This window comes from Tachysurus vachellii, chromosome 25, assembly GCF_030014155.1.
Source record: "Tachysurus vachellii isolate PV-2020 chromosome 25, HZAU_Pvac_v1, whole genome shotgun sequence".
Lineage (NCBI taxonomy): Eukaryota > Metazoa > Chordata > Actinopteri > Siluriformes > Bagridae > Tachysurus > Tachysurus vachellii.
The window spans coordinates 2,476,047-2,487,942 of record NC_083484.1 but is presented as its reverse complement, the minus strand read 5'-3'; the positions used below and the strand labels follow the sequence as shown (position 1 = coordinate 2,487,942).

The window sequence follows — 11,896 nt, the reverse complement described above, 5'->3', positions numbered from 1 at the left end:
AAAAAAAGCACTGTGTCTGGGTTTATTGAAATAAAACCAAGCAAATATACAAAATGTTTACATTCACGGTTACAGACTAAGACAGATGAGGCCAGTGGAGAACACCATACAGTGAAAACTGGCAAAATAATGATTCAAAACAATGAATGTGTCACCAGATTTCCTGAATTACATTATAAAAATAATAAGTTTTAGAAAAAACTGACTGGAAGCATTTAATTTCATGTTAAAAGTTTGAACTTAATCTTTAAAATTCTAAAATAAAATAATGATATTCATATTTTTCTCTTTTTTTAGTTTTTTTTAATGTTTATTTTTTTTTTTTTTTTTTTTTTTTTGTATTCATTTTATATAAAAACTTCATAAATTTAATACATTTATTTAGACATCCTAGAAGTTGTCAAACCTTTTGTAAAATGCAGAAATTACTGTATTGCTAGAAGTTTGTATCTATTCCCGAGTATATATTCTGATAAATGTTGTGTATTATAGAAATGCTTTTGAGAATTGAGCGTAGCTTTGCACGGTTTTTAAAGGTGAGCCGTTATTTCCACGCTATTCTGTGACCGTGGTTTCAGTGCTGCAGGACGAATCTGTCACTGATGACTGACGTGTGTATTCTTTTACTGTTACAGGTTCTGAGGTCCGCAGTGTATTCTGGTACATGGAGTGACTGTTTTTTTTCCCTTCGACGTTATGGTAGAGCTGCAGGAACACATCAGTGCCGTTAGAGGAAAGATAAGTTTACACTGAAAGTAAAATTTGGCTTAATTAAAGAATAATTAAATACCCGTTCTTCAACATCACTCAGCTGATACTCCATGAAAGCCACGATTCTGGAGAAACAGGGTCTGTCTTTGGGTTCCAGAGCCCAACAGTGGCACATCAATTTATACCTAAGGGAGAGGGGGAGAAAAAAGTGAAGGAGGTGTGGCCTGTTTGCCTGTCAGTCTCTATAGGGAGGTGTGGCCTGTTTGCCTGTCAGTCTCTATAGGGAGGTGTGGCCTGTTTGCCTGTGAGTCTCTATCAGGAGGTGTGGCCTGTTTGTCTGCCAGTCCCTGTGAGAAGGTGTGGCCTGTTTTCCTGTCAGTCTCTATAAGGAGGTGTGGCCTGTTTGCCTGTCAGTCTCTATAAGGAGGTGTGGCCTGTTTGCCTGTCAGGCTCTATAGGGAGGTGTGGCCTATTTGCCTGTCAGTCCCTGTAAAGGGGCGTGGTCTGTTTGCCTGTCAGCTCCTGTCCGATTCCTCCAGTGTTGCTACATATTAACTATCACTAGACTAATATTATTACGAATGCTAGTTATGGCATCATGTTATATTAGGATAATTATCAGACAAAGTTTAATTAAGCGAATAAAATACCATGTTAAAAAAAAACAGAAATGAAATGATTATATTATATATGACTATTAGAAAATTAGAAAATGGTGGTCTAATGGTAGATAGGATAGATGGATAGTCATGCACCTGAATCATGACGTATTGCATCACATTTTTCACTCACTTCTTCTCAGTAATTTGAGAATAGGTACAGTCGGAGACTTACACAGACTCAGAGGCGTAATAAGGGCGCTCCATCTGAAAGCCTCTGTCGATCATGGCGTAGAAGGTGCTATCCACTTTTATACCAGGATACGGAGTCACACCTGATCACAAACATCACTGAAATGTCATTTAAAGCATATTTACTGAGTCAAGTTTTACTGTATCATCTAATGTCTGTTAGCTGTAGCTTCATGCTTGGTCTTATGAATGTTGTGAATGTTTTACCAAGAGAGAAGATCTCCCAGAGCAGGATCCCATAGGCCCAGACGTCACTCTGCATGTTGTACAACCCCTTAAAAATACTCTCCGGTGCCATCCACTTCACTGGTAAACGAGCCTTTAATGAACAGTGTCAAAGCGAGGGCTAAGTTCACAGTGTGTGGTGAATTAAAGGTGAAAGGTCACCACAGATCAGAGATGAATTTGAATTCATATTCAGAAAACATATTAGTTATAATTAGTTATATTAGTTATTATAATACAGCTCAAGTATGGTCACTGGTACACTGATATTATAATAAATGTAAACCTAGAAACAATTGTAATACAGAAATGTGTCCATTTTATTAGGAACACCCATACATCCATGCAGTTATCCAATCAGCCTCTAATATTCACTAGATACTGAAATTCCAGGAGTTTCTGAAATATGTACAGCTCATCTTGTACCAAGTCATCAGACATTTTCTTAATTCCTATGATTTTTTTGTGAACATTAACTGAAGCTCTTTGGAGTCATATACTTTGTTTTATACAAATTAATCCAATATTTTGTTGTAAAGTGCCAAAATGACAAATCAGCTGCCTGTTGAAATACTTACATTTCCTCTCACTACGTAGTTAGAGTCATTTTCGACATCTCGTGCCAGGCCAAAGTCACCGATCTTCACCAGTCTGTTCTGCGTCACTAAGATATTTCTGGCTGCGAGGTCTCGATGAATACACTGGAAAAGAGATGGCGTTTTACTTGATTTCTGACATAGTCAGGTTTACCTGAAGACAATGCTGTCGAGTCTGCAAGCTACAGCACAATGTTTGCTGTAAAGTCACTATCAGTGCTTCATGGAACTAAATGCAGATCTGACTCCTGTTCTAATATTAACTGTGTATTGGGTGATGAGTTCTGAAAACGGGAACAAAATCAGCATGCAAAAAGTGTGTGCTTGAAATCTGTCTTAATGGAGAATGAAGAAGTGTGTTAAGAGTTCAAATTGTAGCACATGCAAAGTGCTAGAAGCAGAAAAAAGTAAACGATTCAGTTATTCAGAATTCTTCAGGTGCTGATGTAACTTAATCCGCAACATACATTTTTAGAGGACAGGAACTCCATGCCCTTAGCCACTTGGTAGGAGAAGCTCAGGAGGTCTTCATAAGTGAGTGTCTGAGGATCCTCATCATCTTCCTTTTCAAATGAATCTAGAAATCAAATTGGAATGATTTATAATAAGAATCAGAATCAATAGCTACAATATGACATAGATGTTCAGTACATGGAAATTAATGGGAACAATGGGATGTTAAATGATGCAACCTAACGTCTGAAAATTTCAACATAACGGAAAATTCCATGCACAGTCAGAAACTTATTTAATTTAAACTCTTTCTACTCTTTAGTAAAAGTTGTTTGTTCTCTTTTAATCTCTAAATCTGCAAAAGTTGTCCTTTTAGACCAAGTTGTGGTTTCGCCATGTTAAAAATAATTTGTTAGGTCTGATAGCAACTAATCAGTAGTGGAGTGGTGTGATGCAGACTGACGCAAAACAAAGTTGCTGTTATTACTGTCATTCCCTTAACAACCTCTCTTTCTCTCTCTCGATACTATTAACAATAATAACAATAAACAGATAATTATGATCAGACTGCGGCTCGTCATGCTACTGAGACTCTTATCGTAGAAAATCTTGTTACGAAGTGCTGACACTGTACAATTAAAATTGTATAAAAAAAATTGTGTAATCGTATCAATCAGATGAATATAGCAGCACTGTGGTAAAAGAGATGGATTAAAGAACTGTGTAAGATCTTGTTTGTGTAACGGCTGTAGATGTAAATTCACATTATTTTAAAAATGAACTTTGAGACTTGTTTTCTAAGTGAGATTTGCGTGAACAGGTTTTCGGTTCTTTTCTCGGTTCAGGGGAAAAAGCTTTCTTTTTTTTTCTGTGGTCATTACTTGGTGTTCATGCCACGGATGTGATGGATAGAGGTTCGAGAAAACACTTTAGATATAAAGAAAAACATAACTCAAGGCTTTAAAGATAAAATATACAAAAAAGGGGAAAAACATTGTCCGGTGAGGGGGTGTCACCTAAAGCAGTTCTAATTAAAAAAGGGATTAAATAGTCTCTGAATAGTCTCACAGGTTACAGATCCAACAAGTAGATCCAGTGCTTAAAGGAGACAAAGCTACGTTACCCTCATTAGCTTCCGTGGAGCTAAGCAGTGCCTCTTGTTCTTTGTTGATCGGGGACATGGGAACGTACAGGTTATCACCAGACTGAACAAAGTCACTGCAAAGACACACAAAGATGAGACCGTGATGCGTAATACAAGAAACACCATGTACTCTAAATCTGTCCAAATTCAGTTACATTTCCTCAAACAAACATTCATCTCTGTCTGCTATGCTTCTTTATTCAAAAGGTCAGTGAAAAGCCTCTGCTTTCAACCTGGAGTTTCTCTTCCGCTGATAGTTGTACAGGCTGCTGAATCTGTCCTTGTTGAAAGCGTCTGTTAAAGACTTGAAGAAGTGTTCTCTTTTGTTTTTCAGGTAATTCAGCAGGTCTCCATAACGGCAGAATTGAAAGATCAGGTAAATGGGACCTGTTAATCAAATGACCTTGTATTAATTGCTATCGATTTATTTTTTTTATCGATTTAGTTTATAGTTCATGACAGGAGCACTTATTCATTGCCTGGTTTCTGTACCTGTGCCTGTGCAGGCTCCAAGCAGGTTCACAATGTTCACATGATGTCCTATGTAAGTTAACATCTTCAGTTCAGACATCAAGGCTTCTTTCTCTACTGCTTGGTGCTTCTCTACACAAAACACAACACCAGGAATCGTTAGATAACATCGGGAACTAAAAACAAAGAACGATTTACTTTAGTTCAAGTCCCTCTTGAGAGAATGGAAGGATATCAAACACACTCAGGAGAGACCAGTGTGTATTATTTCACTGACAATATGGCAAACAAGACATTATTATTAATATCATCCATCCGAACTTTCATTTTCTGAACCACTCCTATGAAGGATGGTGGGAAACGTCCCCCCAAACACTGAGATCCTTTCACCATTCTGAGTGGAACAAGTAAAACTCTTAAAAAGGCCGAGCTCCTTAACAGAGATGGTGTGATACTGATACTGAAACCTTGAATATCAGCTATCAGCTGATATGTTGATACCCGTCTAACATTTATTTCCTTTAAAAACTGCTAAGCTTTAAAATAAGTTTTTAAAACAACCAATAAATAAATAAATAAATAAATAAATAAATAAATACTACATACAGTATTACAAATCTAATTCCAATCTTTTCTATTTTACAGAATCAGATTAATTTTATTGTATTGTGTTTTATTCTCTGATATCCAATTAACAGATTTGAGTATAAAATCAGTTCACCCTCTAGACCTGACCTAGTCTATGACCAGTAGTTTAGAATATAGGTTTGTTGTTTTTATTATATAAGTACATCTTGGAAATGTGATTTTCTTTACCATTAATGTTAGCAATGTTACACATGTTTTATTGAAATTTTCCAGATCTAGTGATGGGATGCTGACTGGCAGCATCTTTTTTTGCATTTTTAATGCAAAGCCTGAAAATAGGAAATGCCCAGAGACACATAACCCACCTTTTAGCATTTTCACTGCGACTTGCATGAACACTCCAGGCTTGCTGATCCCATATGCTGTAGCCTGCACGACCGTGCCAAAAGCTCCAGAGCCTAACACTTTCCCTGAGGAGAAAATGATTCAGCGTTACTTCACAGGTTCTTCATTTTTCCTACATTATATTCAACCTAATCTCTATAGTGAATGTGTGATGACTAGAGACAGAAATCTTCTAGGGGCAATATATTTAAAGAAAAGTTCTAGACAAAGTATTTTTACACACAAATGAATAGTTTATACTGATTGAAAATGCACCATAAATAGATTTCGATAGATCGAGACTTCAGAGTCAGTGCTTTTGTAACAGAGTGAGGTAAAGTTGTTCTTTTTGCTTCACCCACGGGACAAAATAGTTGCTTGTTAAAATGTGAAACTTTCATTCTTAAACTTAAATAGTATTTTAAAAGTAATAGTTTCTTTTTTTAATAAACGTTGCCTTGTTGCTGTGTTAGTAGAGGAATTAAACACTTTAGGACATGCTGTTGTAGAAAATTAATGACCCTCTGAGATTATAACAGTAATCCTTCACCCCACTGTTGATTATTGTATGATTCCCATAACAAGACGCCCTCAAGTGTTTTATTCCTTACACATTACCCGTAGTACATGTATTATAAGTGAAATGTTGTTTTTCTTAGGAATGCATATAGAGATTTTAATTTGAAGTCTTTCATGTACCCAGTTCCAGATTCTCACGAGGAAACTCCAATTCCTGGTTATATTTAAAATCTCTGAAGTCGATGTAGATGTAGTCGTTATCAGAGGGTCCAACCACCTGAATCATCTGGATCTGGGTTTCATAACCAGGCTTCTGTTGGGTTTATAAAGACAGCAGAGTGATGTAAACGAGTGATATGTATACATTCGTACAGTGGATCATTGTGAATGTACATGTGGAAGTGAGGACGGGGAGATTTACTTTTTTGCGGATGAAATGAAACAGGATGATACTGAGCAGCATGAGGGTAAGGACAAGCATGCTGCAGGTCACCACCAGGAATAAAGAAATTGTTGGAGCTGAAACACAGAATAAAGTCAATAAATCTGACTCACTGCTGTCTAACGGAAAGGTGGGTTTTAGAAGTGTGGCACAAACTTACATCTTTTCACAAGAATTTGCTCACTGCAGTATGAAATGATATGATTATTATTATTAATACTGCAGCATTTCACAAAGCAGTCGTTGAAGTCACTCAAAGGCCGAGAGACAAACAAGTCCTTCTGGCAGAACTGTTCGGAGTCGGAGTATTCTGGAGAATCAGTATACGTCTCTTTCCATGCCGAAAGATCCCTAAAACTTTTTTTAGATTCAGTAATTTAGTAAACACAAATGACTTTAGTGCTTAACACATAGACAAGTGGATTTCCTCTGAAACGCTGTAGTTATAGCTGGGACTCACTCAGCGCTTGAAGAACAGGTCATCCAGGACACGTTTACAGGAAGGACACTTCTGGTCTTACAGGTGACTTTGGCCAGGTCTTGGTGTAGCAGAAACTTAGGAGTATCTGTAAAAGGATGAATTATTTCAGAATTCCTCTGTAAATACATATTAAAGATTAAAGATTGATGGCCAACTTAATCTAGGATCAGTGATAAACAATAAAAGTACATGTTATTTAACACAGAAAACCTCTATATTGATATGGTGAAGTTTTCTCTAAATGGAGGTTTATTTAACTTTCATGAAAAAAGGAGTCTCCAGTCTCTGGGCTTGTTTCTGCTGTGGTAAAGCTGTAACTTTGTAAGTTTAGGAGTTGTCAAATGTAACCATAAGTGGATAAAAATGTATGTAAGTGTCGCTCTGCTAAATTGTTAAATTGTGATATGAGAGAAGGAAAACTCTTTCTGATGCTCTGAAAGAAAACTGAACAAAAACTGTAATTCTTCTTCATCACATATTTCAGTTAGTGATCAGTTTTTTAATTCAAAAGAAATTAAATTAAAATCCAGATCTGGATTATATGCACATTAGTTAGACATTAGAATAATAAACAAAAACATAACAAAACGCAAAAGAATTAACAGGAAAGTGTCTGATTGTTATGCTGATCTTCAGGGTGTGTGTAGGACAGTCGATGTCTCAATGTCTTTCCAGCTGTGTTCCTCACCTAAAATTCTTGTTAATTTCAAGGAATATAGTATTTTGTGTGTGCTTGATATCCCGGTGAGGTTCTCAGTCAACCGTTCTCCAAACCTGCAGATATTTTCAAATCCTCCTACTTTAACACCTTAACAACTCACCTGTCACACAGAGGGACAGACTTTCCGTGACAACCTTTCTACCAGCCCTCAGGTGGATCTGATATTGGCCCGGTTCTGGGTTACACAGCGTAAAAGTGCTACGGAGAAAAGACAGAAGTGGGATATAATAAACTGTGCATGAAAACACACCTGGAGTTAAAGTGCCACACGTAAGCATACCTTTCACCCCAGAGGTACTGAGTTTCACTGCACTGCACCACGATGCCGCTCGGGATGATCCAGTGACACTGCGCTTTTGGGTGAGAGAGCACCTCAGCGTGGAAGCAGAAATTCGCCTTGTCTTTCTCCTGGATTGTAACGGATTTGTTCAGCTTCAGTATCTCCAGCGTGTCGTTTTCTGGGGAGAGAAAACGAGCATCAAATATATTTAATGTTTGATCAAAGATGCAAACACTTGTTTCAAACTTAATCTACAGAAAGTTTATTTATTTTATTAGAGAATATAGTGTTTATTTCTTACCGATGACCTGAACCTTTATAGCTTTTGTTTGCTTGTCATTGCTCTTGCAACGGTACTCTCCACTATCTGCCACACTAACCGAGGCAACAGAATAATACTCCATCATATGGGTGTAATACAGTACAGTTAGTCCTGTGAGCTATAACATGCCAAAGAAAAGCAGAAAGAGAAATATCAGACAAACAGAAAATCATACAGCTGCTTGCATAAGTATTCACCCCTTTTTTTAAATTTACATACATATGAACTGAGGGAAGGTGACTGATCTTAGAAGGGACTTAAAAAATGACTTTAAATTTGATATAATAAATTGAATGGATTTAAATGAAGTGAATCAATTAAGACTCGTTGAAGGAGCTCTAAAAACTTTTTTACTGCTTGTTAAATAGATTAACATCTTGCAGCAGAGTGACATTCAATTGAATATGGTACAGTCGTGACTAAAGGAAGACACCTTCCAAAAGTCAGTGATTATGTAAAAACGGCTTTATTTCACTGAGAGTCCATACTGTGTACAAATGTTAACGAGTTCAAGGGGGTGAATTCTTATGCAAGCTAAAGCTAAAAAGATTTTTCACACATTTCCATTGTCTGGTCAACACGGTACCTTTGTGTCGTTGTTGAAGTACCACTTCACCTCAAGGTCGTCTTTTTCAGTTTTATGACATTGGAGTGCAAGAGACTGTCCAGTACGCAGCAGAACCCGAGGAGCTTCAGTTTTTAGCGTGCCATTGTCAAGGTCTATAACATGACATAAGGAATGGTACAATTATCACACACTAATCACCAGACACTGTTTATCATCTTTTACAGAATCGCGATCTTACCTTTATGATAGATGTAGGAACATTCCTCTCCGTGTGAGTTTGTAGCACAGCACTTTATATTAGAGTAAGGGAAACTGTTCAGTTTGCTCTCCGTCACATATTTTTCTGTCCGTTTTATCTCCTCTTGACCTTTGCTTTACCATGCAACAGCCACAACAAGACACAGTATGACTTGTTTAGAGTTTGTGGATTGCTCTGCAGATGATGATTAAGATTAGGTTTTAAACTTACCTAATATGCGATTCATCTTCATACCATGTAATGGTTGGCTTGGGATTTCCCTCAGAAACACATTGAAAATATGCAGTGTATTCTTCACCGCTGTTGACCGTGAGCTGCGGCACTGACGGCCTCCCTAAAAATGACCCAAAATAATTTCATATGAGGTAAATGCATTGAATGAAGAGTGGATTATTGTCCAGTCAAGGCAATGTTAAAAATGCTACATTAATACAGTGCTGTGCAAAAGTTTATGTAGCATTATTATTGCTATATAGGTTTTGTTTTGGAAATTGAAAATTGCACATTTTTCCAATTTAATCGATCATTTAATTTAAAGATTTATTGTTCATTTAGTTACATAATAATAATCTTGCCACATTTCAGATAAAGCCATAATTTCCTGAATTACTTTGTACTTTTGTATCTATACAGTCCAACAGCTAATTAAAACAAATATAACAGTTATATTTTCTTGACAATTAACTAATTCCAATATTTTTATATACTTTCTTTTCATCATTTTAAAAAATGTAAAAAAAAAAAAAATAATAATAACAAAAAAAGGAATTTATGTACTAGATACTGAAAACATTTCCTTTCAATATTTTACCATTTTCTTAAAATAATTTTGGATGATTACTTATTTATATTTATTATTTGCAGTATAGTGATTTCTTAATTTAAAAAATATTTACTTATTTTAAAAAAATAAACTTTCCTCTTATTATTTTTTATTATGCTTAAAACATCTCCAGAGCACTGAATATTAAAAACTTGGTATTTAGATTAAATGATATAACAGTGAAAATTTCTCTGGACTCACTTGCTGATGAATAAACGTGGACTGAAATGTTGGCAGTTTTGCCGTCTCCACAGATCACGGTGTAGATGCCGTCCATTCCTCTTTCAAAAGACTCGAACAAGAGCAAATTAGACGTCCCTCTGTGGACAGATACCACAGCACGGATACCATGACGGACAAGCACAATGAAGTATGAAGAACAATAATAGCAAAATGATGTAGCCTAGATTCCAGAGATGTGTTTAATTCGGTAAATCCTTCTTACACACACCTTTGTTCCCAGAAGCATTGTGTGGAACTGTTTGATGTTAAATGAACTTCAACCATCTGTCCAGCTACAACCTCCAGCAGAGTCATCTGAGAACCTTGAAGATACTCTTCAGACAATATGCACCTCACAGTCTGCCATGAGATAACACATACATATAGGATATCAGTACAGAATCATCTACACAACATTTTATCTTATTTATAAATGTCATGGAGAAATGAAGAAGGTATTGTAATTTTAAGACAGCTGTTGTAAGATCCACACTTCTGCATTTACGGATAAAATGTCAGTTCTGCTTTTATCCTTGACCCATAACTATGATCATTTACAAAATCTGTAAAAAATGGACCAGACTTTCCACCTTTAGTTTACAGTTACTGCTTCTTCTTTGTTTTGTCTCATTTTTTGTCCTTCAGGATTTTGCTTTGTTGTGTTCAACCACCTAGCGACATCCCCATGTTTAATAAATCCTAAATGTTTAATAAGTTGAAATAAATGAGCACAAATCCTAAAGCCCTGATCGATATATCTGAAAATATCCAAAAGAAAAGTTTTTTTTTTTTTTTTTTTTACAGTTTTCTTGGAGACACAATTCAGGCGATGCACGTCCCAATCTCGCATGTCCATCTGATGCAGCGTTTCAGTGCACACAAGTGCACTGAACTGCAGGAGCAGAAACACTATAATAAAACAAACATTTCAGAAAAACTAAATTTTAAACAAATTCAATCATATTCAATAATCTTTCATACTAATACTCCAATTACATTCACTCTTATAATAATTAGAAAAGACTTCTAGTAATAAGATTCTTAGTAATTAAGTAACTTCAGTAATTATGCTTTAAAATTTTATTTTTAGGTTATTTATTAGGTTAATTAATTATTTTTAGGTTTCTTACCCGTGAAATGTGTGTCTTGACTTAACTGCATTGTTTGAGCGCATAAAAGCGTTAACAGGCAGAAACTCAACCACAAAATAAGCTGTAGAGAAAAGAAACACCCAAAGACTTTCAGAGAAAAATGACATCCTCTAATTTGACAGGCTAGCTCTCTCTCTCTCTCTCTCTCTCTCTCTCTCTCACCTATTTATATCACTTGCTTCACACTGTTTTTGCTACTCTTTCTTTCCCTCCTCCTCTTCCATCATCTCATCGCACTCATTTTCCCCCTCTCTCTCTCTCTCTCTCTCTCTCTCTCTCTCTCTTACTTGAATACAACAGGGTTTTATGAGGAATCATAAATATTTTCCCAACATTGTCTTTAATTCATATTTTAATGTCTTCCTCTAAATGTGCTACTGTTTTAGGTTACATGTTAAAAATATTAGTTTATAGATCTATTTTTCCCTATAAATATAGTTTTATTTCCTACTCACAAGCCAAATATTTTCATTAATTTTCCTGTATCATGAAAAAAAGGAAAATTCCACATTCAGTATTAATGGAACTCCAAGGGCAGTTTTTGGGGCATAAAGAATAGATCACTTAAACTATAATGCCAGTGTTACATGTGTACACAGGACAGTGATATGGCATGGACACCAAAACACACCTAGTACAGTGTAATAATAAACCAGATTTTTGTTTGCTTGTTTGGTTTTCATTA

At 36.0% G+C, this 11,896-nt stretch overlaps 1 protein-coding gene across 1 annotated transcript; it reads right to left on the bottom strand.

Annotated features, from left to right (window-relative positions):
* Positions 1-11,826, bottom strand: flt3 (fms related receptor tyrosine kinase 3). Its single transcript, XM_060861133.1, has 25 exons — positions 11,799-11,826; positions 11,191-11,373; positions 10,863-10,969; positions 10,290-10,420; positions 10,040-10,158; positions 9,226-9,349; positions 8,995-9,128; positions 8,775-8,908; positions 8,168-8,306; positions 7,867-8,044; positions 7,687-7,784; positions 6,845-6,950; positions 6,545-6,741; positions 6,364-6,461; positions 6,123-6,255; positions 5,405-5,509; positions 4,473-4,583; positions 4,214-4,367; positions 3,960-4,054; positions 2,851-2,960; positions 2,366-2,488; positions 1,770-1,881; positions 1,546-1,645; positions 791-896; positions 1-705 (listed from the first exon to the last, which is right to left on the bottom strand). The coding sequence occupies exons 1-25, from the start codon at positions 11,824-11,826 to the stop codon at positions 556-558; spliced, it is 3,075 nt and encodes a 1,024-aa protein (XP_060717116.1). The 3' UTR covers positions 1-555.
* Positions 11,827-11,896: the final 70 nt, after the last annotated feature.

What these genes read in the sequence shown, in the direction of transcription:
- flt3 (XM_060861133.1), bottom strand. Translation starts at nt 11,826, where the DNA reads ATGCCATATCACTGTCCTGTGTACACAT. An exon ending in TATAAAGGTTCAGGTCATCG is followed by an intron (nt 8,045 to 8,167) that starts GTAAGAAATAAA and finishes TTCTCTCCCCAG; the next exon opens with AAAACGACACGCTGGAGATA. An exon ending in CAGTACCTCTGGGGTGAAAG is followed by an intron (nt 7,785 to 7,866) that starts GTATGCTTACGT and finishes TTTTCTCCGTAG; the next exon opens with CACTTTTACGCTGTGTAACC.